The sequence below is a fragment of the Prionailurus bengalensis genome, chromosome D1 (genome assembly GCF_016509475.1).
Source record: "Prionailurus bengalensis isolate Pbe53 chromosome D1, Fcat_Pben_1.1_paternal_pri, whole genome shotgun sequence".
Classification (NCBI taxonomy): domain Eukaryota; kingdom Metazoa; phylum Chordata; class Mammalia; order Carnivora; family Felidae; genus Prionailurus; species Prionailurus bengalensis.
This window is the reverse complement of record NC_057346.1, coordinates 18,516,195-18,543,972: the sequence shown is the minus strand read 5'-3', so window position 1 is coordinate 18,543,972 and position 27,778 is coordinate 18,516,195. Positions and strand designations below refer to the sequence as shown.

The 27,778-nt window shown below is 43.1% G+C and overlaps 1 protein-coding gene across 1 annotated transcript in view; it reads right to left on the bottom strand.

Moving 5' to 3' along the window:
* Positions 1 to 18,084: 18,084 nt before the first annotated feature.
* LOC122483080 (tubulin-specific chaperone cofactor E-like protein) overlaps positions 18,085 to 27,778 on the bottom strand; it is a 161,266-nt gene continuing 151,572 nt past the window's right edge. Inside the window, exons 25-31 of the mRNA XM_043579646.1 lie at positions 27,379 to 27,581; positions 25,565 to 25,728; positions 24,878 to 25,126; positions 21,092 to 21,254; positions 19,861 to 19,948; positions 19,455 to 19,571; positions 18,085 to 18,875 (exon numbers count right to left, since the gene is read on the bottom strand). Of these exons, the coding sequence (XP_043435581.1) occupies positions 18,775 to 18,875; positions 19,455 to 19,571; positions 19,861 to 19,948; positions 21,092 to 21,254; positions 24,878 to 25,126; positions 25,565 to 25,728; positions 27,379 to 27,581 (1,085 nt within the window). The 3' untranslated portion in view covers positions 18,085 to 18,774. The remainder of the gene's footprint in view (positions 18,876 to 19,454; positions 19,572 to 19,860; positions 19,949 to 21,091; positions 21,255 to 24,877; positions 25,127 to 25,564; positions 25,729 to 27,378; positions 27,582 to 27,778) is intronic.

Sequence of the window (27,778 nt, the reverse complement as noted above, 5' to 3'; positions counted from 1 at the left end):
AATCCCAGCTTTACTGCGCAGGCGAATGGTGGTGAGGTCACAGGGTGGTTATCCAAATGGGCACCACCTGTGCACCAGAGGGTCTATGCTCATTACCTAAAGTGGGGCCTTCTGTGTGCCATGGCGGGGAAGGTCAGAACAAGCCTTCTCCCATTCCAATCAGGGCACTCATTAACCTTCTTGGGGCCTGGGACATGTAGTCTCAAGGGGGGTCATCTCAGGGATGTGAACAAGATGGAGGGCCAAGGATGGAGTGTTGTCAGCCCCCCTATAGTTGGAGAAAGGATAATTCTATAAATGGTGCTCGGGCTATTTGTCACCAAATGGAAAGAAAAAAGTGAACTTCTCCCAATCTCACACAAAAAATAAACCCTAGTAGATTAAAGCCTTAAATATACAACTTGAAATTTTGAAACTTTTAGAAGAGCTTTATGAAATGGAGGTAAGAAAGATTTATTTTAAAGTTTATTTATTTTGAGAGTGGGTGGGGGGAGAGGAGGGGCAGAGAGAGTGAGAGAGAGAACCCCAAGCAGGCTTTGTGCTGTTCGCTGATCCCACCAACTGTGAGATCATGGCCTGAGCCAAAATCAAGAGTAGGGCACTTAACTGCCTGAGCCACTCAGGTGCCCCAAATGCAGATTTCTTAAAATACAGATGCCTCTAACCATTGATTGACAAATCAATTATATTAAAATTAAGAATGTATATTCCCTGCAAAAATATGTCAAGTAAATATAGGGTAAAAACAGTTCACAAACTGGGAGAAGATACTTTCAACCTATGTAATCATACAGATTACAGTCCAGAATATAAAAGAAATGTATGAATTAATAAAACGACAATGTGTCGGAAAAATGAGCAAAAGACACCAACAGATGGCGCAGAAGAGGAAACACAACTGAGTCATAAACTTATGTGAAGATACTTCACCTTAACAGTAATCAAGAAAATTTGAATTAAAGACACAAGACATTGTTTCACACTCAACAGATTGGCAAAATTAAAGAAGGCTTTACAAGACCTCCTGGGCGAGGAGTCCAATCAATGGCAACTCCAACGCGTTGTCGTTAAGGGAACAGGTGGATACAATCACTGTGGGAAACTGTTGGCATCATGTTGGAAAGCCGAACATCCCCTATGAGCCGGCACATCCACTCCCGGATATATACCTTGAGAAACAAACAAGTACATGGTAGCACCGTTTGTAGTGGTAGTAATAATAATCATAACCATAATAGTACTAATAGAAACCTGAATGCCATGAAATTGTCCTTTTATAATAGAAAGGTACGTAAGTTGTGGGTTATTCCTCTAATGAACGGTGTGCAGAAGAACGAACGGGAGTGACACCTGTTAGCATGGACTGTTCTCACAATGATGATGTTGAGGGAAAAGGCAAGTCAGTAAACACGTACAGTATGATCCATTGTATACATAATGTGAACTCAAGAAAAAGGAAGTACTACGTTATTTGGGGATACGAACCACCACTACATAGTGGTAAAAATATAAGGATGGGAGAATGAATGATTAAAAAGATAATAGTTAATGCAGAGGAGGGTTAAGTGCATAGGTTTACACTTACTTATTTTTGAGAAACAGAGTGAGACAAAGCATGAGCGGAGGAGGGGCAGAGAGAGAAGGAGACACCGAATCTGAAGCAGCCTCCAGGCTCTGAGCAAGCGGTCAGCACAGAGCCTGATGCAGGGCTTGAACCCACAAACTGAGATCATGACCTGAGCTGAAGTCGGAGGCTCAACTGAGCCACCCAGGTGCCCCAAGTGCATAGGTTTGGTTGGGGAGGGCCATGCAAAGAGGTTTCCAGCTATTAGCAACATTCATTTTGTGACCCGCATGATTAGTATACGAGCCTCTGGTTTATTAGAATTCTTTTGTTTTTAATTTTTAAAATGTTTAAATTTTTAAAAGTTATTATTTTAATTTTGAGAGATAGAGAGCAAGCATGGGAGGGGCAGAGAGAGAGGGAGAGAGAGATCCCAAGCAGGCTCTATGCTGTCAGCACAGAGCCCGATGCATGAACCGCAAGATAGTGACCTGAGCCAAAATCAAGGGGCAGACACTTAACCGACTGAGCCACCCAGGAGCCCCTATTATAACTCTTTATCTTTATTCACTCATATATATATATATATATATATGATGAGATATATGATATATATCACATATATCATGATATATCATATATAATAATATATGATTATTACACATATTATATATATACTTCACAACAAATATATATACAATATATTTCACAACAAAAAATTTAAACATTTACAATTCTGCAAAGTGCATATTTGGGCATTATTTACAAACATGCATCTCAAAGCTTTTTCATAAATCAGAAGCCACCTTCAAAAGCAAGAATAACATTAACTGTAGAGAATCTTCATTTGCTGGTATTTGCCTGATGATTCTAGAATTCCTGGATAAGTATCTAAAATTTTCAAAAATAATGAAGCTTATTCTATCACTTTGCTTCTAGTCAGATATTACTACGTAATAATGATAGAAAGCCTCATCCTTTAAAAATTTATGTGTGCTTTATAGTATGTGTACGCGTAAACTAGCACTGAGATCTCACTTGTCCACCAAAACACTAAATTGAGGAGGCATGCCCCCCAAACGCCTCACTGGTTGGGCAATTTAAACATTTAGAGACCACGGCTCGGGAAACAGGCAGTGTTTCTCTCACTGGAGGCACCTAAGGGTCTCCTGCGCACCTGTTTCAAATGCCACCTCCTGGACATAACCTCCAGGATTCTGATTTAGTATGAAGAGAGACCCCGGGACACGTAGTTTGAATCCGCACTGCGGGCTCTTCTAATGGAAGCGGCTCGCCCGCCACAATTCTGCTGTACGTTGACACGACAGGTAAGCCACATCTTTAGAGAGCTGTGTCCCCAGACTGTGCAGAACTGCTTTTACCGAACTGAACCTCGGCGTGATGCCACTGACTTGCACGGAGGGGCTCCGTAAGCAAGAAATGGCCCTTTTCACCTCGTGCCAGTACCTGGAATGAAGCCGTAATTGACGGGATAAGGCGTGTAGAGGGAGATCACGGAGCCGAGTGCAGAGTGTGTTTTCAATAAATGGTGGCTGCTTCTTGTTATAATTCTGTTTTATGTATTAATTCTTCTGATGAGAGCACTGAGGGGCAAGTTCTTTCTTTTAGTCTAGAAGAATTACGCTATTCTTTATAACACAGCAATTTGGCAGTGTGGTTCTTAGTTCAATTTATTTTGATACTCGGTTTAAATGGCTGTCAGAGCTGACAAAATGTACCTCCCGCAGATATGTAGATCTCAACAGAGGAAGTGAATCATTGGTTGGACTTAATGATTATACCTATTTTTTCTGCCTCATTTACCAGTTATTCTAAGCAGTTTGGTTTTTCTTTTTTTAAAATAGACACTCAATTAAGTGACTTTTGCATTGTTTTCTAGGGAGCTTGGAACCAAATTAGTGACTCGTATCACCTAGGTAGACTTGCATCGTGTGCAAAAAAGCATCTCATTTTTCATACTGTTTTATATTCTAACCCTTTTTTTCTCACCTACTTCTTTTTTTAAAGTTTACTTATTTTCAGAGAGAGAGAGAGCGAGAGAGCGTGTGAGCATGAGCAGGGGAGGGGCAGAGAGAGAGGGAGAAAGAGAGGATCCCAAGCAGGCTCCACACTGTCACCACAGAGCCCAACTCGGGACTTGAACCCATGAGCAGTGAGATTATGACCTGAGCCGAAGCTGGATGCTCAATCTACTGAGCCACCCAGGTGCCCCTCACCAACTTCTAAAGAATGCTGCTTTTGGGTTATTTCGTTGGAAGAGGAAGAGAGGAAAGAGAGCATGAGGGGGAACGTGGCTGAGAGCAGACATGAGCAGACAGGAGGGACCGAAGTGTCTCAGTCAAACTCCAGCCTGTACATGCCCCTGTTGCGATAATCAGAAATCGGGGTCAGATATCCCATCCCTGTTATAGTCCTTCACGGGTGTTTCACTCTCTGATGGATATTTATCCGCAAATTCTCTATTCATCACATAAATGTTACCAAATTAATAACCACTGTTGTGGAGAATTACCTGTTATTTTTGCTTATAAAGTGGTCTCCATTGCTTCATAAAAGCTTTCAAGATGCATCTTTTCAATTGGGGAAAATGTCCGGGTGTTCAAAGGGGAGCAGTCCTTACCCCATTTCTCTTGGGGTAATGCGAACTTAGAACAACTTTTTTTTTTTTTTTGCGAACGTAGAAAAACTAATTTTAATTAATCTTTAAATTTTCACTGCTTGAATTATTGTAGGCTAAACTAATTGTTATCATTCCAACTAGTCTTAAGAGAACTTGGTGAGGATCACGGTTTTGAAAAGAAGTTTCTATTTTTAAATGCTAGTTCAGAGCACATTGTCATCTTGTATTTCTACCTGCTGGTAACATTTAGCCAAAAATATCCAAGAACAGTAATAATGGGTCTGAAATGACTGTGTTTACCTAATTTTTAATAAATGAAAGCTACCCATTTTCCTTTTATCAATGCTTCACTGTTTTTAATAGCTTTTAATTTCTCATGCTTTTTTGGAAAGCTTGCATGCTTAATCATTTTCCTTTTTAAATTTTTTTTTTTTTTTTAATTTTAGAGAGAGCGTGCCTGTGAGTGGAGCAGGGGCACAGGGTGAGAGAATCCCAAGCAGGCTTCATGCGCGGCACAGAACCCATCACGGGGGCTTGATCCCATGACCCTGGGACCATGACCGGAACCAAAATCCAAGAGTCAGACCCCCAACTGATTGAGTCCCCCAGGCGCCCCAATCATTTTCCTTTTTAAATAGTACTTCAGCATTCAGAAACACCAGCAAGCTTTTTGGGAGAATATTCCCCAAAGAGATATCTGTATGAGTGCTTTTACAGTAAGTGGCCTAGTATTTTTAGGATGTTAACAACTTCACTGATTTGGTCCCTCCTCAGGTTGCAGCTAAAATTAGCTGGGGGAAAAAATGACTCCTACACTTTACAGGGCAGGCGAATAGTATTGGAGAATGGTGGACGAGTAAAACGGGTTTTGAGGTCATTAATGGTATGAGCTGTCCCTGACAATGAAAAGGAGTGTTATGCTACAAGAAGAAGTTTATTCTTATACCCTTTTAATAATCGGTAAGGTCAGGAAGGAAAGAGAACTAGTAAAAGCCAGTTTTACTGGCGTTCACATAAAGGCAATTCTCTACCAGCTTCTCTCAGGCATGTCCACCATACAAGGTTAATTGATGACCTTGATGGTAAAGATTAGAAAAAACCCTACTGTGTGCTCACTGTATACAAAGCCGCACGTGAAGTGACTCAGACTGGTCACTTCACTAAACACTCTGAACAACCACAGGGGATAATTGTATTATCCCTATTTTCTTTTTTTTTTTTTAATTTTTTTTTTTCAACGTTTATTTATTTTTGGGACAGAGAGAGACAGAGCATGAACGGGGGAGGGGCAGAGAGAGAGGGAGACACAGAATCGGAAACAGGCTCCAGGCTCTGAGCCATCAGCCCAGAGCCTGACGCGGGGCTCGAACTCACAAACCGCGAGATCGTGACCTGGCTGAAGTCGGACGCTTAACCGACTGCGCCACCCAGGCGCCCCGTATTATCCCTATTTTCTAGAATCTCTAGGTTCTCAGAAAGATTAAATGAGTTGTCTAAGATCTTCTCGTACTCGACACAGCTGGCCACTCGGTCCCACTTCAAATACCCTCTTTCCTGGCTACAGTCATACTTCCTCTTGACTTTTCCTCGGCGTCTTCTGGGCTATTCCTCAGTTTCCTCTGGTAATTTCCTCCCTCCCTTCCTCCCCTCGAAATGTTGATCCTGTAGATTCTCAGGCCCCTCGAGATTGAGTCTCTTTTATTCTCTCTCCATTCTGTCTTAAATTAAAAATGCCATCTAAATGTATATGATTCCTGTATCTGTTTCATCACCACCCCAGACTAGTCTGACGAGTTCCTGTCATATATCTTACTGCCTACTCGACACCTTTACTTGGATCTCTTACAGACAGCTCACGCGCATCATGTACAAAACTGAACACTTGATTTCTCCCTGAGACTATTTCTCACTAAGTTTCTCCGTCTCGGTGAATGACATCATCATCCACCCAGTTGTACACACCAGAAGCCTTTTTTATTTCTATCTTCCTCCCGACTTCAAATCCAACATATGACCTCGTGTCATGGCCTGTGCCTCTAAAATGGAGCTCAACGCCCCCCATTTCTTTTCACATCCTTGGTCCTTAGGCTTTTGCCAACACTCCAGCCCCGCACTAATACTCTTATACGTCCCGCTCCCTCCTCTCTCCAAATCCATTCTCCATATAGTATTTGGAATTTTTTTAAGGCAGGGAGGGGCACAGGGAGAGAGAGAGAGAGAGAGAGAGAGAGAGAGAATCTCAAGCAGGCTCCACACCCAACGCCAAGACTGATGCAGGCTTACGAATGTGAGACCTAAGCCAAAATCAAGAGTCGAACACTCGACTGAGCCACCCAGGCACAGTCTTTGGAATTATTTTTAAAATGTAAAGGGGGGTGGGGGTGATAAATAGGCAGAGCCTGGAGGATTTTTAGGATTAGAGGATTTTCTTTTTTTCTTTTTTTCTTTTTTTTTATTAAAAAAATTTTTTTTCAACGTTTATTTATTTTTGGGACAGAGAGAAACAGAGCATGAATGGGGGAGGGGCAGAGAGAGAGAGGGAGACACAGAATCGGAAACAGGCTCCAGGCTCTGAGCCATCAGCCCAGAGCCCGACACGGGGCTCGAACTCACGGACCGTGAGATCCTGAGCTGGCTGAAGTCGGACGCTTAACCGACTGCACCACCCAGGCACCCCAAGAATTAGAGGATTTTCTATACGATACTCTAGCGGTGGATACGTGCTTCAAATCTGCCCCTTGTCAAAGCCCATCGGATGTACAGCACCAAGATCGAGCCCTAATGTGAACTATGGATTCCGGGTGACGTGTTACCGTAGGGTCATGGATTGTAACAAACGCACCACTCTGGTGGGGGACACTGATAGTGGGGAGGCTGAGCAAGTGTGTGGGCAGGGGGTATTTGGGAAATCTGTGCACCTGCCACTCAGTTTTGCTGTGAACCTAAAACCGCTCTAAAAATATTTTTTAAAGGATAAATTGGATGATACCACTCTCCCTGCTTACAATCTTCTAGTGGCTTACAACTTGCCTCCGAAATAAAATCCAGATGCCTTTTTGTGGCTGCCAAGACCCCTACCTTTCTCTCCAACCCCAGCTATGCCAGCCTCGAACTTTCCACCCACGCTGGCGTCTCCTCTCTGTGAACAAACCCCTCTCGTGTCTTGGAGTTCGCCTTTCCTCCAGCCTCTCTCTGCAGTGCCTCTTGGGACATCCCCTCCTTCACCCTTACTTGTTTCCTCCTTTTTTCTCCAATCTCAACTGAAGATTGATGCCGTCTCAGAGGGCTTTCCGGACCACTGGATCGAAATGAGAGCTCCGCCCCCATGTTTTCTTGTAATCTCCTATCCGTTTTCTTCACAGGACTTTCCTCCATTGCAAATTCTATCTTCATCCGTTTGCCTGTTTATTATTGCTCTGTCCCACTGAACTGTAAATTCCATTGAGGGCAGGGACTAGATCTGTTTTCGGTTACCACTGTAGACCTGAGATCTTGTACGAAGTAGGCAAGCGGTAAATATTTGACGAACGAACGAACGCATGAATGTACCTCTGGCTAGTAAGCGGTGCAGGCAGGATTCAAACCCAGGATCTGACTCTGGAATCTGTGTTGTGACCTCTAATGCTATGAGTGAAAGTAATTCGTCTTTGGTGGAATTGTAGTGTGCAGTTAATTTTGGTATAAAATCTAAAATTCTTTTAAAATGCAATAATCCATATGCTAACCCTTCCGTGACAAGAGAGTCATGCTTGATTGGCCTGTGTCCTGCAAATAAACAGCGATGCTGGATAACATCAAGGCCATATTTGGCGTTTTGCTTATTACTGAGATGCCCAGACAGGGTCCCCTGCAATGATTCTATCAACTCTATTAAGTTTTCTGTGAAATCACATCAAATGACTTTGGGAAAGTTACTTAACCTGTTTCGACCGTTAGTTCTTCACCTAAGAAGAGCTATTTCATGGGATCATTTAGGTGGACTGAAGGAAATCAGAGATGAAAAGTCCTCGCAGTGGGGTTAGTCTACGGCAGGCAGATAGTAAATGTAGGTCTCTCTCTCTCTCTTTTTTAAAGTCTTAATTCTTCAGTTGACTGAAAAACTCTAATCATTAGGGCTAACTAACCAGGGATCCTTTTTATTTAAAAAAAAAAAATTTTTTTTCAACGTTTATTTATTTTTGGGACAGAGAGAGACAGAGCATGAACAGGGGAGGGGCAGAGAGAGAGGGAGACACAGACTCGGAAACAGGCTCCAGGCTCCGAGCCATCAGCCCAGAGCCTGACGCGGGGCTCGAACTCCCGGACCGCGAGATCGTGACCTGGCTGAAGTCGGACGCTTAACCGACTGCGTCACCCAGGCGCCCCCCAGGGATCCTTTTTAAAACTATTTCTAAGTTCCAACATGGTTCAGTGTTGCTGGAGTAACATGCCAAGTCCTCAGAAACTAATGATGCAGGGAGAAGTAGGAAGGAGGCTTGCCCACGCAGGGGACCTTTGATATCTGCAGGCAGGTTCCAGGTCCGGACAGACCGCATTCTGAATCCATACTGAGCTCAGAGTTTATGTCACCGGCAGCTACAGCCCCAGTTGGAAGTCCATTCCATTCCAAGAATTTGTGTTTGGTTCCTGAGTTTACATTTCCCCGCCATGTACATTTCCCAAGGCACAGCTTTGAGGAATGTACGAGAAAACTAGGGAAACTTACCTGTTCTTTTCTAAGTTAACTTTTCAAGAGAAGTTTGATTCGGTTCATTGATTCTGCCTTGAACAACAACACCACAAAGTGAGACAAACACTGGTATTTAGGGATGGGAGATTTTCTTTCTTTCTTTTTTTTTCTATTGTCTCACAGGACTTTGCTCTCCAGGATTTGCCAAGTCCTCTATTTCATGTGCTTAATGAAAGTCTTGGGTCCCACTTCTCTTGAGATCGATTTGAGAGGATCATAATGCTTTCCTAACAAAAATGTCAGAATTTCTTTTCTGTCTCTCAGGTTTTGGATGTTATCGTGACAAAACTGGACAAGCTGGCGGAGGAAGCCACAGAATTTTTAGAGAATCTGGAAATGTAAAAAATGGAATTGAATGGATTTAAAAATTTTTAATTTGTAATTGAAGTATAGTTGACATGTACTATTAAATTAGTTTCGGGTGTACGACATAGTGACTCAACAATTCTACATCTCATGAAATGCTCCCTACAGGTAGTATATTACTGTATCATTGGCTACCTTCCCTATGCTGTACTTTTCATCCTCGCAACGTATTTATTTTATAACTGCAAGTTTGTACCTCTTAACCCCCTTCACCTATTTTGCCCATCCCCCCCCACCTCCCCCGCCTTGGCAACCACCAGTTTGTTCTCTATATTTATGAGTCTGTTTCTCTGTTGTAATTGTTGCTGTTTGGTCCTGTGTTTTGTTTTTCAGATTCCACACACAAGGGAGATCGTATGATACCTGTCTTTTTCTGTCTGACCGATTTCACTTAGCATAATATCCTCTGGGTCCATCCATGTTGTTGCAAATGGCAGGGTCTCGTTCTTTCAATGGCTGAGTAATATTCCACCACATATATATCACTCTTCTTTATCCATTCATCTATGGATGGACGCTTGGGCTGCCTCCATATCTTGGCTGTTGTAAATAATGCTGCCATAAAGATAGGGGTGCAACATATCTTTCCAAATTGGCGCTTTCATTTTCCTCAGGTACATACCTAGAACTGAAATGACCTAATCGTATGGTACTTCTATTTATAGTTTTTTTGAGGACATTTTATACTGCTTTCCACAGTGGCACAATAGATTCCTAGTGCCTTCTGACTCCAGGACAATTAAATCGACCACTTGCTAAATACTCTTTTTGGAGGAGAAAAACTTAGAGCTAAGTACTACAAATTTTAAGATTTATCATAAAGATACTATTTCCTTACAAGTCACTCTGAGGCTTTAGCCTGCTGGACATACACGCCCACTGTAAAATTAATGAAGCCTTACCTGCCTTTGTTGACTGGAACTTGGTCAAAGGGAATGGCCAAGGAAATAGTTTTATAACATCCTAGGGCAAAATTATTGGTGCTTCTGATGTCTCTTATGGATTGGCTTTACGATTTGTTTACTTATTGTTCAAGGTAATCCGTTCCATTTTTTAATTTCTGAAATCAGGTAAGTTTATTCCAAGGGTAATTGTATCGAGACACTTTGTACTTTTCTTCACATCAGTGTCCGCGAGGAACATTTTATTACATTCAAACTCTCTTCTTCAGGGCAATCCTGTCTTTTACATTTCATTTTTTGGTTCTGGGCTCCATTCGATTTTTATTCACAGAATTAAATCTGAGGGAGTCATCGTTCTGCTTTTTATAGTGTTTCTAAGTATCTCAGAAAGACAAGATCATTTTCTCCTACCTTTTAATAAAATCCACTGAGGGGTTTTAGTAAAAGTGAACGTTCCTTTTTTGACGTTTTTGGAAAGGGAAGAAATACTTTCGATGCCATCTGCTCAGTCTGGCTCCCTCCGGCTCCCAGGAGAAGTCAGGGCCAGCCCCGGCCCCCATGTGCTCACTGCCTCCTTCACTGGCGCTTTGTTAACGCACCAGAAGGAAACGGTTCCTGTCTTGACTTCACAAGGCTGAAAAGGTTCTGCTAGTCTCGTTTTTCCAACCTGGGTGCCTTTACACCCTTCTGGTGAGAGGGAAAACCCCAGAATGGGATTGGAATAAACAATGCAGGGACCGGTGAAAATGCATCCATTGACAATTGTTTGCACCAATAAAACAGCCCCAGGAGGACTTTGTCAGTGATCAGTGACTCCGGTTCAGGTTTTGGGGTGGCATTTAAAGAACCCACTTCTAAGATTAGCCTCGAAGAGAAGGAATTTTGTTGTTTTTGTTCTTTCTGTAACAGAGCACCTCAGAATGATACTTTTTGGTAGAAGACTTAGAATTTACACCCACACATCTTGTGACATTTTATTATAAAATTTAAAAAAATCACCATCCAATTTTAAGCTCGATAGTTGCATCCTCCCATCAAAATATAGAAAACTCAAAAGCAGAGGAAATAGAAATAGCACTGATATGGCTGTGACACACTGATGTAGCTGCGAGGTCCTTCGGTTTCTATGAGTCGTGGGTGCCTCTTTGGAGGGCTACCAGGAAAGTTGAGTTTTGATGAATTTGTGTTTCTCGAGTATAATGCCTAGAAATACAACGAGGTCTTCACATGTTATGACTGTTGGAAACTGCTTTTCCTAAAATAAAAAGTATTTAGGCTAAAATTAACCAACTCAGGAAACAAGAGATGTTGGCAGGGATGCAGAGAAAAAGGATCCCTTTTGCACTGCTGGTGGGAATGCAAACTGGTGCAGCCACTCTGGAAAACAGCATGGAGGTTCCTCAAAAAATTAAAAATAGAACTACCCTACGATCCAGAAATTGCACTACTAGGTGTTTATCCAAAGGATACAAGAGTGCTGATTCGAAGGGGCACATGCACACCAATGTTTATAGCACTACCAACAATAGCCAAACTATGGAAAGAGCCCAAATCTTTCCATATCAACTGATGAATGGATAAAGAAGATGTGGTGTGTATATACACACGCACACACACACACACACACACACAGTGGAATATTGGTGATCAAAAAGAATGAAAACTTGCCATTTGTAACAATGTGGATGGAACTAGAATGTATTATGCTAAGCGAACTAAGTCAATCAGAGAAAAATAAATACCATGTGATTTCAGTCACATGTGGAATTTAAGAAACAAAACAGATGAACATAGTTCTCGAGAAAGGAAGGAAAAATAAGACAAAAACAGAGAGGGAGGCAAAACTATAAGAGACTCTTAAATACAGAGAACAAACTGAGGGTCGCCAGCAGGCTGCTGGGTGAGGGGGATGGGCTACATGGGTGATGGGCATTAAGGAGGGCACTTGTTGGGATGAACACTGGGTGTTCTACGTAAGTGATGAATCACGCAATTCTACTTCTGAAACAATTATTACACTATATGTTAACTAACTTGGATTTAAATAAAATTAAAAAAAAATTTTAAAAACAAAACAGAAATATTTAGACTTGTATGATGATGTGTTTCCCTATGACTTAGGCAGCCTGGGCTTTCCGGACAATTTGCCTAAATAGCGTGCATTTAAACTGATCACAATCGTTGAGTAAATGGTTCACTGTGGTCCACAGGTAGGATTTCCCTCCCTCTGTTGACTTGGTTCTTGGATTCCACTTAACTACTGAAATTAATTGCTTATGAGGAGGACCCGGATAAAAGTGCGATTTGAAAATGCTAACATGTGGGAGATGTGAACAAATTCCCAGTGGCCGAACATCTCTAGACTCTGCTAATCTTGAATTACTATTCAGAATACTCTTACAGCTCTTCTCTGCTTCATTTTATGCCTTGAATATTCTGATACAACACCTAGGTGCTTTCACATTATGTGCTCAATCATTTGGTCCTTGTCGAATTAGTTTGCCAAATTGCTTTCTGATCGGGACTCTTCAGGAGAGCAGACTCCCTCTTTGGTGTGCACGCAGGTATTCCTTAATAGCATTTTGCTCTCATCAATACAGAGACGCATGGAGAGGGTGATTGAATATCCACTTGTAACGCCTTGATTTGAATGGTCCACGTAGATATGAACCAGGTCAGCCAGTTGCAGTAAGCATGTTATGGCAGGTAAGACAAAAATACTGGGAACCACGCATTGTCTGCCTTTGGTTAACATATAATTAATAGCATATTTCTATGTGAGTATAGTCTTTCCATCAAAAACGTCCACAGTTCTGGACAGATCCAATGGAAAGATTTTTTTTTTCAAGTCCTTGAGTAAAGAAATATGGTCTCCTTTTTGATAAAAACAGATATCTGCCCAACTGGAATAGGGTACTATCTGTGGAATTTTGTACCCTAAACTATCCCCTGAAGAAATTCAAGAGTTAGAGGGGAAATTTCAAGACTTCTGTGTCCAGGTTCTTTGTTTCTAAAGGGCTTCAAAGACATAAAAGGCTGTTATCATTCTAATCGTCTCCTTACAAGTTGGAAATGATGAGCTAAACCTACAGGCATGAGAACACATGTGTGGGTGGGGAGGGTTTTTTCTTCAGTTAGTACTTTAGGCTGATAATTTGTGCCATACAACTTGGAGTTAACACTCTTCCTCCGATTTCTCTGTCAAAACACAGCATGATTTAGGACCGAACGCTATTAAATATACGTAGGAAAGCATCGAAAGGTATGGAAGATGCTATATGAGCGTAAGGTACTGAGATTTCATCTGATGGGAGAATATCTTAGTTTCAAAACTCTTTCGCAGTCAATGCAATACAACAGCAGATAAAACAGTAGCTAACCCAGAGGCTACATGCAAACAGAAACAACAAAATGTACAGTGAACGTTCTTCCTTCATTTGCTTCCTTAGCAAATAGAATTTGATTGCCAAGTTCTTCACAGAACGATGAGTCTTTTGTGTTTTATTTCTATCTATAGACACAGAGATCTGTCCCTCTGCCATGGAGATGTTGTCTTATAGGAGGATCGTATTTCAGCAAACATAATTAAACCATCACAAACAGAGCCTTCCATTAGTCAGACCAGAGTTATTGCTGTTGTGCCTCAGACGCATATGAAAGTATTTCACATTCTGCTGGGGGAAAAGAAAGACCACTAAATATTTCATGGGTTTTTCCTGATCAGATTGTTTATTTCTCAACATTTTAAAGAGATACTTAATTTTTCCCGACAGCTATTTTTGTCAATGCGTTAGAGAAATAGATATTAAGGGCAAAATTTGCATGGGATGACAAAAGCTGGTATTTTCCTGGAATGATGCTTACTGTGTGCATTAAAATAAATCTCACACTGTTCTCCAGAAAATGTCCTTGGCATTTGATGTGTTCTCTAAAGCTATATTCTGGTAATGTTCTGCATCTAAGGTTCCGAGCAGGGGGAGAAATCATGTTTTGATTGGTGTGGTTCAATATACATTTGGGTTTCATGCAAAAAATAAAAAGACACTAGAGGGCGCTATTTGATTTTCTTTTTCACTGTGTTGTGCCGCACTGCCAGTGCATCGGGGCGCTGAAAAATGCCCTGTTCTCCTAACCAGGGCCAAATTGCAATGAAATATAGGGTAAAGAAGTAGCTGAGTTCCAGGAGAGAGGCTAGGAGCTTCACAATGGGGTAGAGGCTAAATTCAGAATTAGTAAATAAGTAATTCTTTATTACCTCAAACCTACATGATTATCACCTTTTGATAATTCCTTTGGTTAAAAGAAATTTTATTAGGGGGCACCTGGGTAGCTCAGTTGGTTAAGTGTCCGACTTCGGCTCAGGTCATGATCTCACAGCTCGTGAGTTCGAGCCCCGCGTGGGGCTCTGTGCTGACAGCTCGCAGACCGGAGCCTGCTTCGGGTTCTGTGTCTCCCTCTCTCTCTGCCCCTCCCCTGCTCGCGCTTTCTCTCATAATGAATAAATGTTAAAAAAAATTTTTTTAAAAAGAAATTTTATTAGATTTCAAGCTCTCACTAAATGTCAAATGGTTCTAAAAATAGAATATTAGACAATGTAAAACAATTAATGCTCTCAAGTTTTGCCACCAGGATTTTGAGTAGCGCACACATCTACTACTGGTTAAGAAACTAATTATAGAATTCCCAATTGTCAGAAATGCCAGACCCCACGATGTTGTTCTTTTTGATATCAGACAAATACCAGGTTAATAAGATTCCCAATTAACTTCCTTTTTAACCTTTGCTAAGCAAGTGCTCTTTTTTCCTCCCCTTCCTTGAGGCAAATCTTTTTGAGTGGCAGGAAAAGGCAATGTTCTGGAGTTAATCTAACTATATACTGCCGTATGATTTACATTTGTATGGTGTCATTTTCTAACACAAGAATATTTGAAAAGAAGCTTCATATTCTCCTTTTACAGAGAGGAAAGTTGAGGCATCACCCTGTCGAATGATTCGTTTCAAGCGGAGAATTAGTAGAAGCATCAGGATCACCGTCCAGTTCTGCCTTCCTGACGGTCTTGGGTTTTAGTTCTGTAAAACTATTTCCCTTTAACACAGACAGGAATGATTGACTCAAAGATAACATGACAGCTGTCACCCTGGATTTCCAGTTCTTCTGTCCTCCAGGCTCACCGGAAGCTCATCCTTCCCTGCTCTCAGTTAGTTTACAGCCATGCAACACGCTGGACATTCCACTGCGGACGACGAAATGGGAACAGAAGTGATCTGGTGTCCTTTCCAGGGTGTGAGTCTCCACATTCTCCCCCCCACTTGCCTCGGTGAACCCCAAAGCTTTGCGTTGATAATGAAAACAAAAGCACCAAAAGATAATGAAATCTCAAGAAACAACAAGTGTTGGCGAGAACGTGGAGAAAAGAGAGCCTTGGTGGGAATGAGATCAGGGCAGCCACTGTGGAAAACAGTATGGCGGTTCCTCAAAAAAACGAATACTAGAACGAGCATACAATCCAGCAATGCCACTTCTGGGTACTTACGCAGAGGAAACAGCAACACCAGTTGGGAAAGATATCTGCACCCCTACGTTCGTCGCAGCATTCCTTACAATAGCCAACATATGGAAAAAACTTGAGTCCATCAGTGGACAGATGGATAAAGAATGAGTGATACACACACACACACACACACACACACACACACACACAGTATTTTTTAGCCACAAAATAAAGAGGGAAATCCTGTCATTTGCAACAACATGGATGGACCTGGAGGGCATTATGCTAAGTGAAATAAATCAAAGTCAAATACCGCATAATCTCACTTATACATAGATTCATTATTTTGAGAGAGAGAGAGAGAGCACGCACATGTGAGTTGGGGAGGGGCAGAGAGAGAGGGAGACAGAGAATCCCAAGCAGGCTCCAGGCTCTGAGCTGTCAGCACAGAGCCGGACGTGGGGCTTGAACCCACAAACTGTGAGACCATGACCCGAGCCGAAATCAAGAGTCAGACAACCAACTGGACCACCTAGAATTCTTAAAAAAAAAAAAATAAATAAATAAATAAAAGCAAAGAAAGAAAGAAAGAAAAAAGAGCTCACAGATACACAGAATTGCCAGAGGTGGTGGTGGGGGGGAGGGTGTCAGTGGCAAAATGAGTGAAGGTGGTCAGGATGTACAAATTTCCAGTTATCAAATAAGTCCTGGGCATGCAATGGACCATAGTTCATAATACTGCATTGTGTATTTGAAAGTCAGTAAGAGTTACTTACAAGAACTTAAAAGGTCTCATCACAAGAAAAAATATTGGTAACTGTGGAAGGTAATAGATGTTAACGAGTCTTCCTGTGGTGATCATTTCACAGTATATACAAATAGCAACTCCTACTGTATACCTGAAACTCATATAATGTTATGTGTCAATTATATCCCCCAATTTTTTGAAGTATGGTTCTGAAGCAGGAACAGAAAAATAAATCAATCGAAGAAAATCAAGAGCTCATAAACAGAACCACAGAGACTGAAACTTGCTATACAGTAAAGGCAGTACCACAGTTCTATGGGGAAAGGATAAATTGTTCAATAGCTTCTGTTGAGGAAAAAAAAGAAATAGTGAAGTCTCCATCAACCTGTCCCAGGGTGAGAGTGAGGACTGGAGCCCACAGGCACAGACAAGAAAGAAACCTTGGTGTGTAAGCCACTGAGATTCTGCGGTGTTCTGTGATGGTACCACGACCTAACTTATCCTAATGATGAGACAAGCTAAGGACGTCAACCAAGTGAGAAAACCAAAGGCCAGAATAAAAGTGTAGGAAGAACAGGTTTAAAGAACTAAAAAGAAACCTAAACAAACAAACAAAAAAACAACCCAAACCCAACAAACTATAGTCTTCAATTTGGACATTTGGAAATTTCTCATAACTTCCATAAGAAAATCAATAAAGGGAAGTTATTAAATATTGAAACACTTCCTCATGTTTTTTTTTTTTTGGTTAAGATTTATCTCAGGAAATCAAGTAAAAGAATGAATGAGACATTCTTGCGTTCAACTTGGGATCTGATTGTGAACATCCAAACCTTCAACTGTGTAAATGACAAGGTTTTTCATGTGAAGACAGAACACGCATGTAACATCAGTTTCTCTCTTGGTGAGGAAGGGGCATTGTGTCTCACTTACGACAGGCGACTGGGTCCCTCAACCCACCTCGATGCTCAGCGTTTTCCCGGAAGATCTCAAGACGTCCAAGTCGAAGCAGGTGCACATTTTCCCCCAGCAATACCAGCTGTCCTCTTAGCCACATGGCATGTGTAACTGGCAAGACAAGCTAGAATTTGTGGACCCTCCCAGAGGGCTGGGAGGTCAAAGCCCCTCAGCACAGACTGCGTCTACACCCCAGCTTCCTCAGCCCAGGGACAGGTGCCTGTTGCATGCAAGACAACGCTAATCATATCCACACCCATGGTCAAGGACACTAGGATTTATGCTCAGCTTCTCAGAGTTCCCAGAAAAATATAAAAATACCATCAGCTTCAATCCAAAACAACTTCAAAATAAACTTGAAGTGGGTTTTACTTTGTTTTTAACCTTAAAAAAGAGAGGCGGCCCACGGATATATTTAGCAGTCCCCCATTTGGCAGATAATTACAGCAAATGCGAGTTTGTGTACCACATACAAAAGAGAACACTACCTGCTTCTCTTCCACGCTGCCCGGTAACGTCCTGCTGATGCTCTGTAAAGTCCACACGAATGGCCATGTAACAAAATCCCATTAAAGCTCTAGCCAGCAGTTATCTACCCGGTCCAATCGCTGCTGATTTTTGAAATCAGAGCGTGCTATTTGGTGTGCAAAGCCTAATATCAGCAAAAATTCCTTCAGTCACTGAGTGATGAGAATACTTGAACACAAAGTTTATTTAAGCATAAAATACATTAAAAATTATTTGGTTGATTTGTAAAAGAGAAGGGTCCGGGTGGGGGATGGAGACAGGGTTCCCCGGGTCTGCAAACAATCTGCCGAGCTGCCATGGCAAGATTGAGGGACACGGGGGGAGGGAAGGAGGAGCTCATCATAAACAGAAGTGAGCAACACGTACGTATCAGAGATCAGACACTTCCAAACATCAGAAAGATTCCTTAGACCCAAACCTTCCAGTCATTGCTTCTCAATATTGTTCCAACAGGCCCTTTCTCTGTGAAAAACTGTGATCCAGAAATAGCACTGGCTTGACAGATTTCTCTGGTTAGATTTCTGGTCAGACTTCTCTAACCAGGATTTTTTTTTTTTTTCCTTTACTGGTTTTTCACGTGAACCGAAGTTTCTAGTGACAACTGTTTGGAAATTTTAGGCAAGTTACGTGCTTTTTCCACAACTGGCTTTTAGAAGCCCCGTTGTGGGCTTTGCAAGTGGAGCTTGGAATTTCACTCATTTCTGGGACTCAGACTGTTTGAGGCAGGTGGTTACACTTTGAGAATTGCTGGACATTTTCAAATAGGTTTTGACTTAAGGGTACACACCTTTTATCCTACAGGGAGTTGCAGTAAATTACAGTACGTTATATAGCAACCTTGAGTTAATTATGAGGTCATGCCTGATTTATAGACAAAATGCCATAGTGAAATCTGGGTCATGATGAGAAGCAGCGTCCAAACTTGAAGTTCAGTGGAAGAATTGGATGCTGTGAACAGAGAGGAACATAGTAAGTCCTGTGAAGGAAAATACCTGTTGGACAGGAATCAGAAACACTTTGTGGTACTCAACCAAACAAACGAACCCACTTTCTTCATGGCCAAGGACTCACTTTATCCAAATGGTGCTGACTGAGGCAGGAAAGCAGCAGAATTAACTCAACCTTTAGAAGAGTCCTGCTAACCTCAGGGAGACCATGGGCTAAGGTTTGTTGGATCAAGCACCCCAGTCCCAACCACAGCCCAGGTACACTTGGTGACCCGATTGAGCACCAATATTTGGTCCTTAAACAGTTGGATATCTTATTTAAAAAAAAATCACCTTCATCTTTTAGATGAAAGAACAAGACTCAAAGGTTAAATCTCTCTCTCTCTCTCTCTCTCTCTCTCTCTCTCTCTCTCTCTCCAAGATGGTGCTACAATTCCTCGGTGCTGTCTCCATCTTCCCATCTTAATTTCTGGAATTTAGGTCACTTGCTGGGGGGACCTCACAGATGAATGTCTCCTACTCAGGGGAAAGAGCTCCCTGTGCTCCCAGCCACCTGCCCTGAACGGGAGGTTGCATTTACCTCGGCAGCTCTTGCCATCCTCCTGAAGGGTTCCTGTCACACAGCTGCACAGCGGCCCGTCTACCCGGCTCGTGCAAATCTGCTCACACCCTCCATTGTCCTCACACCAGTCCAGCCCTGAAAAAGAACAGCTGGTTAAGTCAACTTCAGACAGGTCAAGTCTTGAACTCCTATCTCAAGGTGAGACTTTAAGCAGAGGAAGAAGAAAAGCCCAACGCTGTCGTGGGATTTTAGGAGTCCGTGAGAAGACTTCATTACGGAAGCGGCCCATCTTCTCCACCTGGTGTCCTCAACTTCCTCATTCGCCAGATTCACATTGTAGTTGAAACACACCCAAGAGTTGGTCCAGGCCTTCAAATCCCATTGTTTTAATCATTTATAACGTGTTTTGAGGGGACATACATACTTTTTCTCCTAATAGGTCCCACTGAAATGATCTGCTCTTTACGTTCCTTGGTATAATCTGTGGCAATCCTGGAATTCTGTGGGCAATTCTGAAAGACAGAACACCAGAGGGAAAATTTCACACAATTAAGCTGATAACTTATTCTTCACCATGTTTCCACCTCCGAAAGAGGCAGTGGTCCCAGCCTCGAGCACTATCGCTGCTCAGATTAATTAGAACCAATGCATTCTTGATCATGGAGCCCACTGGGACTCTGGGCTTTATGTTGAGCAGAATTAAATATATTCCTCGCACAAGAATTAGATTCAAAGATGCTCCCTTCCCAGGAACGGGGATTGTTGGATCACATCGGGCAATAAGGTATGCAGCGGCATCTGTAAGTAGCTCTGACCATAATTCATGGTGTGATTCTGCAAACATTGGGGAGAACGTGAAGCTGGAATATTAAAAGTTAGGGAGCTGATATCAGCGCAATAAGATCTCAGGTGTGGATGTAAGCCTGACATGGGAGAGATGACTGGTTTGTCACCACCTTCCAACAGCCCCTCCAGAAGCCTCTCCAGAGCCACTGGCTGGCGTGGATCTGGATGAATTGCAGGAAAGTCACTGTCTGAAGAACATCTGGCAGAAAATTCCTGAGCCCAGGGGTCTGCCTCTACAGTGTAGTGGAGCTGGGTCCCACTGTTCCTGTCAGATTCAGGTGGCCTGGCTCCTTGAGACTCTGGTGTGGTGGTTCTTGAACAGGGCCAATTTTGCCCCCTCCTTCCCCCAGGGATGTTTGGCAGTGTTGGGGGGCATTTTTGGGGTGTGGCAGCTGGGGAGGAGGTGCTATTTGCGTCTAGTGGGCAGAGGCCAGGGGCGCTGCTGAACATCCTACAGTGCACAGAACCGTCCCTATGACCAAGAACAATTTGGTCCAAAAGGTCAATAATGCCGAGGTCTGAGAAACCCTGGTCTTGTGCTCTATGCACACGACAGAGATTTCAGAGACAGAGAAGGAGAGTAAATGGACACCATTCTACCGCATCCTCTCTCTTACGGTCTCACCAAAGACGAGCCATTGGGGATGCTTCCCATCTGGGGACGCTTCCAATTCAGCCACTTCCAGGTGCTGTGAGTCCCAAAGAACTCTCAGGAGCCACACAGATCCTGGCGTCCATGATCCCCACGCTGGGAAAAGCGGGGCAGCGAGAAATAGGGCCAGGCAGTTCATTTTCACGCTCTCACTTACTATCTTACAGGAGTACTTTTCTGAATCGCACAGTGACACTGCACAGTGAAGGTGAACTTCATCATAATCCCCGATGAACTTGAAGACGGTGACGTGAAAGCGACAGGTTAGGGAGACACCGTTCTCCTCGATGCCGATGGTGTTATCTTTAATGTTCTGACACCTGTTCAGAGGAAAATGGGATCTTCGCTTCACACGTTTGCTTCTATTTCATATAAAACCATCATAATAGGTAAAAACGTCTTTGCCTTTGAGAGTGACCTCTGGACCGTGTGGGTGTCACATTTACTCCCACTTTATTTTCACGGTTGGCTTTAAAGGCATCAGATAACACCTCAAACTAGTATCCTAAGCGCATAAAAGCCACATGACTGCAGGAACTGCCCCCGACTTTCCTACACCTCAGTTTCTATTCTGCCCCTCATAGTGTCGTGCTTTACTGCCCGACCGACAGAGTGTCGTGATATCAACTCAACACACACACACGATTAGTCCTTGCTACAGCTGTACTTTCTCTGGTTATCCATCTGGGGAGGGTCCCCTGATCAAAACCCTCTGGGGTCATCTTCCCACATATTCAAATCGGTGGGAGCTGGAGAAGAGGGAAGACCAGTCCAGGATGACCTAAAGCTCCCTTGGCTGCAGGTGCACCTCTTCTCTCCCTCTGCCTCCACCCCTTGTGGTATTGGGCCACCGGCCTCCCTCAGGCACACAGACCTGCCTCCGCTACCTAAGAGCTCCCCAAATGCATCACAGCCTCTTAGGCCCCACGGTCTTTCCACATGAGTGGAAAGTCTTCCCATGCCTACTCCCGCTCTTTCCCCAACACCAGTCTACAGCTCTCCCCTTCTCTACAAATAACCCCTCGCACTGCCCTGACCAGGCAAGAACAGGTGGCTTTTCCTGGATTCCTGGAGCGCAAAAAATCAGGCTGTGATCCTCACTGTGTCTCTAACACACTGCAGGGCACGTGGGAAGTATCTAAACATCTCTGTAAAGGGACAAACGAGGGAATGAATGGATTGTGCCGCCATCACTAATGCTGGCCTATAGGAGCCAAGAAGTTATCTAAAAATGATAAAGATAAAAAGGGTGACTCTTTTTTTTTTTTAATCGCTCCTTCCCCGAGCCCACAGGATTAAACAGTTTAGTGATAAGGAAAATGAAAAACTGAAGTTATCCTTCAGCACCCCCACCCCTATTAGGTTTTATAATTAGTCTTCAAGGCAATAATCTCTTAAATGCTTTGAAATGAAAACTTACTTGCCATACTTTTCCTTGTCACTGTTATTCATTTGAATAATCTAAATTGGTTCAAAGTTTCTAAAATGTTCACAGCACTCCAACCTTCACCCAGGCCTTCCGTCTTAGCCAGACCTGGGACTCGTGAGTCACTGGGGGTGCCATTGCCACCCTCTGCAGAGCCACGGAGGAAGAGCTGACCCCCCAAAATTCTGAAGTGAACCCATTTTGCTGCTCATACTTTTGCCCAGATGAGTTCACTGGAAAAACAATTAACCACATCCGTTCAAGAAAGGTCAGAAGGACTCATGAGTTAAAATTCCCTCACAGGACAAAATCAAACAACAGTTTCATCTGAAGGCCTTTGCTCAGACCCTGGGGCAGGCCCAGTTTTATGAACATGCTCACTCGCTCATTCTCTCTCCTCTCTGGGTCAAGTGTATTAAACACTATCTGAAAACTGCCAAACACTGGGGTGCCTGGGTGGCTCAGTTGGTCAAGTGTTGGATTTTGGCTCAGATCATGATCTCATAGTTCATGAGTTCCAGCTCCTCGTTGAGCCCTGTGCTGATGGTGCAGAGCCTACTTGGGATTCTCTCTCCCCCCACCCCCTCTCTGCCCATCCCCCACTCATGCTCTCTGTCTGAAAATAAATTTTAAAAACTTAAAAAATAAAATAAAATAAAACTGCCAACCACTGTGTCCTTCAAAGGAGGCACAGACCCTACAACCAGGCTTGCAACACTACAGGGGCTCATATCTGAGCTCTATCCCTTAGGGAAAGGACTATGATGGGAAGGAGAGAAATCCACACTGTGAGTTATCCAGTAGTCACCAAGTCCCTCCCTTTGCCTCCAAGGAGGCTAAGAACCAGCTCAGGAAGACAAATCCCTCAGCGACCCCTGCCACAAGCCCCGTCTGACCACTTAGGGTGGCGGTGTGTCCTGATACTTGGAAAGATTCTTCTTCTGCCCCTGGTAAGTTGAGTGGCCTTGGGTGAGCTGTGTACCTAACATCTCTGAACCTGTTTAATCTGTAAAAATAGTGGTTATCCATGGTTTGCCCAGAACCACACCTTCTTTTGGGAAAACTCTTCCTTTTCAACCCTAAAACTAATTATAGTATCTATAATGCTCCCTGACACGCCAGGGTAGGTGTCGGCCCAGGCTGGGGATAGGATTCAGGACATGCTACCCCTCAAATCTGGCACCTTGGCATACTTAATATTTTAAGGTGAAGGAGTTTGAGAAAAGCAGAAGCAGAAAGGTCACTCTGACCTTTCCCTGACTCTTTGTCCCTGAAACAGGTCACAGGGCCCTCATGTGAGAGGTGCCCCCCACCCAACACCTGCAGGAAAGGAACATCCTTATCTCCAAAGACAAAGGGACAGCAAGAAGAATCCTAACAGGCTTTGCTAAGCTCCTCCCGTTTACCATACTGACCTCATACCCTTTGACCTCTCATACTTGTCCGTGACTGTCTACTCTTCACCTAACCTAGCAAAAAATACTCAGGTTCAACCACTTCTTGAGATCCTCATTTCCTCATGAAGGCTTTCAGTATCACAGAGAACTGGTATTCAATATATTGTATGCTTTTCTCCTGTTAGTCTTTTCACTAGTAGATTTTCATACCCAGCTAGAATTACCGTTGCTTGACATAACCCGTATGTGTTTTTAAAAAAGAAAAATTGGGGTGCCTGGGTGGCTCAGTTGGTTAAATGTCCTACTTCGGCTCAGGTCATGATCTCTCAGTTCGTGGGTCGGAGTCCCGTGTCAGGCCCTGTGCTGACAGATGGGAGCCTGGAGCCTGCTTTGGATTCTGTGTCTCCCTCTCTCTCTGTTCCCCCCCCCCCCCCCCCACCCAACCACTGTTTTCACTCTTTCTCTTTCCCTCTCAAAAATAAAATATAAAAAAAATTTTAATGAATAAATAAAAAGGAAAAATAATTATTATTGGTCTGTAGTCTTTTCTTCTTCTTTATTCATTCAATAAATTTTGTTCCATATGTGTCAGGGCACACAGTAGGTGCTGGGCATATAGCAGTGAATAAAACAAAAGTCATCGATTTTATAAACGATTGTAGTGTATTCTGTGCTTCTGTTTCTTCTCTTCTACGGTTCTAGCTCTTTTTATATTCTGATGGATGTCCTGTTCGCCAGACTGTAGTTGTGGCATTCCTTCTTTGGCAGGTGATCCCCATTTCTCTCAGACTGCAATTCAAATAGGCAGGACACGATCCCCTCTCTGATCACCGTGAGAATAAAGCATTCTGTAGTGACTGCCACAGGACTTGGGGACCCACCACTACGTTGCTGTGTGACTTGAAGCAAGTGGCTTGGTCTCCCGAAGCCTCAGCCTGCTAGGGTAGAAAGTGAGGCTTACAATGTCTACCTCACAGGTATGTTCAGAGAATTAGAGTTCCTGGATGCACAGCACAAATACCCCTTCCCATTCTCTTCTCTAAAACCTTCTCTACAAACTGGTACTGGTGAATATTACCCTAAAAGCTCTCAGACGGTCCTCTGAGAGGAGGCCACTCACCCCCCTTCAATGATGAAGTATCGGAGTTTGTCATTGCTGTCTCGGGACGGGGTGGCATAGCACTTGTTCAGCGTCAGGATCAAATGTGTGGCGTCAGCGCCGACCACAAAGACCCCGACGTACAGCACATCTCGAGTCGTCAACACCACTTCACCCTGGCGGTAAGGATGTTTGTAGGAGGCGTTTTTGTAGAGCGCCATCTTGGTGGTGAAGCTGCCTTCTTGGGTTGGAACTGTGAGGTTAATGACACTGAAAGGGAAATAAGCATGCAGTGAGGAGGAATGCCAAACAATCATATTTATGCAGTTACTACCAGTTTCAAGCTGAAAATGCAGAGGGAAGGCAAAGCAGACGACAGAAAAGTCTAAGTCCAAAATGGTACCCGTAAGCCACGTGTGGCAATTAAAATAAAATTAAATTAAAAATTCAATTCCTCAGCACCCCTAGCCACATTTCAATTGCTCAATTTCCATATACAGCTATTTTATTGGATAGTACAGATACAGTACATTTCCATCACTGTAGAAAGTTCTGTTACACAGTGCTGGTCCAAGGCATTTAGGTGAAGAAAATAGGAACTATTTCTTCCCCAGTGCTTCAAAGACAAATGCTAGCAATTTTGATTATGCTAACCTCAACTGTCAAGGAAAAGACAAAGCAATGTGCACAGCCCGTGAGATTCTTTACCTTAGCATAGGCTTTATAACAGAATCTAAAGAGATCTTGATATCCAGCTCGTAAGCACACGAAAATTCCACATTGATCGTCCGGTCCCTAGTGATGATGTTGCCAGTGTTGTTGGCACTTTCGATCCAGATTGTGTTTTTATACATGATATGAGTGCCATTGGACTGCAAAGGAAGGTCAGAAATCATTAAAGGGGGGAGTGAATAAGTGGCTTGCATTTCAAATCCACAGCCCCGAAAGTAGAGAAATGGCTTCATTCCATACATAATCCAGAGGCTGGTATAAGTCACTATTGAGCTAGCTTCAGCATTTACTAACAACAACAACAACAAAAAATGTCGCATTAGATGCCAATGGCACCCTTCAGGCTGATAACCTTGAGTGTCCACCGAGGGTGAATTCATGTACCCTGAATTCTAACTACAACCGGCCCCAGTTATCTGTGGGAACCCAAGCTCGGGACAGCATGAAGTATTGCTATCCCAGGGTCATAAATCTTCTTCAAGTCCTAATTCAAAATCTCTCCTCCACCAGATCTTCTACCGGACCTTCCCACAAGGACCAAGAGGAACAAATTTAAGTTTCACCTGCTCACTCCTTTTGAGTTAATGAATGCATATATATATATATATATATATATATATATATATATATATATTTTTTTTTTTTTTAAAGACAGCAGGAAGGAACAGGAGGAAGAGAATCAAGATGGTTTGCCAAATATAAGTAGGACAATCTGACACTAAAGGTGGGACCTTGCTGTATTTCTGCGGCCAACTGTTTTTTTTAAATATATGAAATTTATTGTCAAATTGGTTTCCATACAACACCCAGTGCTCATCCCAAAAGATGCCCTCTTCAATACCCATCTCCCACCCCCATCAGTCCTCAGTTTGTTCTCATTTTTTAAGAGTCTCTTATGCTTTGGCTCTCTCCCACTCTAACCTTTTTTTTTTTTCCTTTCCCTCTCCCATGGGTTCCTGTTAAGTTTCTCAGGATCCACATAAGAGTGAAAACATATGGTATTTGTCTTTCTCTGTATGGCTTATTTCACTTAGCCTAACACTCTCCAGTTCCGTCCACGTTGCTACAAAGGGCCATATTTCATTCTTTCTCACTGCCACGTAGTACTCCATTGTGTATATAAACCACAATTTCTTTATCCATTCATCAGTTGATGGACATTTAGGCTCTTTCCATAATGTGGCTATTGTTGAGAGTGTGCAGCCAATTGTTAAATGATGTCTGGGACACCCTTACCCCCCAAAACAGCTGAACCCAGCTGTATTTACCCAGAAGAACAAGAGAAGCAGGAGCAAGGTAACAAAAATTTGTCGATGTGCTAGGCAAAGGACAACAGCAGACAGTGTAAATCAAGGACAGGAGTCTGTCACTTATCATGATCTTTCAGTTCAACAAACTACTTAGCACCAATTATTCTCCTTGATGTCTTTTTTTTTTCAATTTTTTAACGTTTGTTTATTTATTTTGAGAGAGAGAGAGAGAGAGAGAGAGAGAGACTCTCAAGCAGGCTCCCTACTGTGAGCGCAGACCCCGACGTGGGGCTCGAACTCACAAACCACAAGATCACAGCTTGAGCTGAAACCAAGAATCAGTGCTTGACTGACGGAGCCACCCGGGTGCCCCTATTCTCCTTGATGTCTTTCATTTCACATATGCCTTGTGCTGTTTTCCGGGGAGGATCTTTCTAAGCAGACCCCCCGGGAGGTTGGCTTTGAGGACAACCCACGTGCAAAACACCCAGAGCTGTCCCCACCTCGGCCCGATGTTCTTTCCGGCCCCAGGTTTCTCACCTGTACAATGTTGCCACAGTTCCCTTTGGTGTTGTTGATCTGAAAGGAGATGAAGTCTTCCCCCTCGATGTGGGAGCACCGTCTGTCATTGATCCTCACACCCTCCCTCTCAAAGCCGAGCTGGAAGAGTTTGCACTTAGATATGGACACTTCCATCTGGGCCGCCTTGCAGGTTACCTCTGCATCAATAATGTCATGTGAGTCTGTGGGGACAGTTATCACAAAAGGCCAGTCAGTGGGGGCCGGTGGTGCTGCAGGGTGGGGGCGAGGCATCCCATCACCGTTTGCTTTGGAAGAGGCTAATATCCTCACGCAAATGCTGGGACACTTCTAATTAAGCTTTGATCCAACCAAATGCACGTTTGCATGCATTCAAGGCAAAAACCGGGGCGTTGTTAAG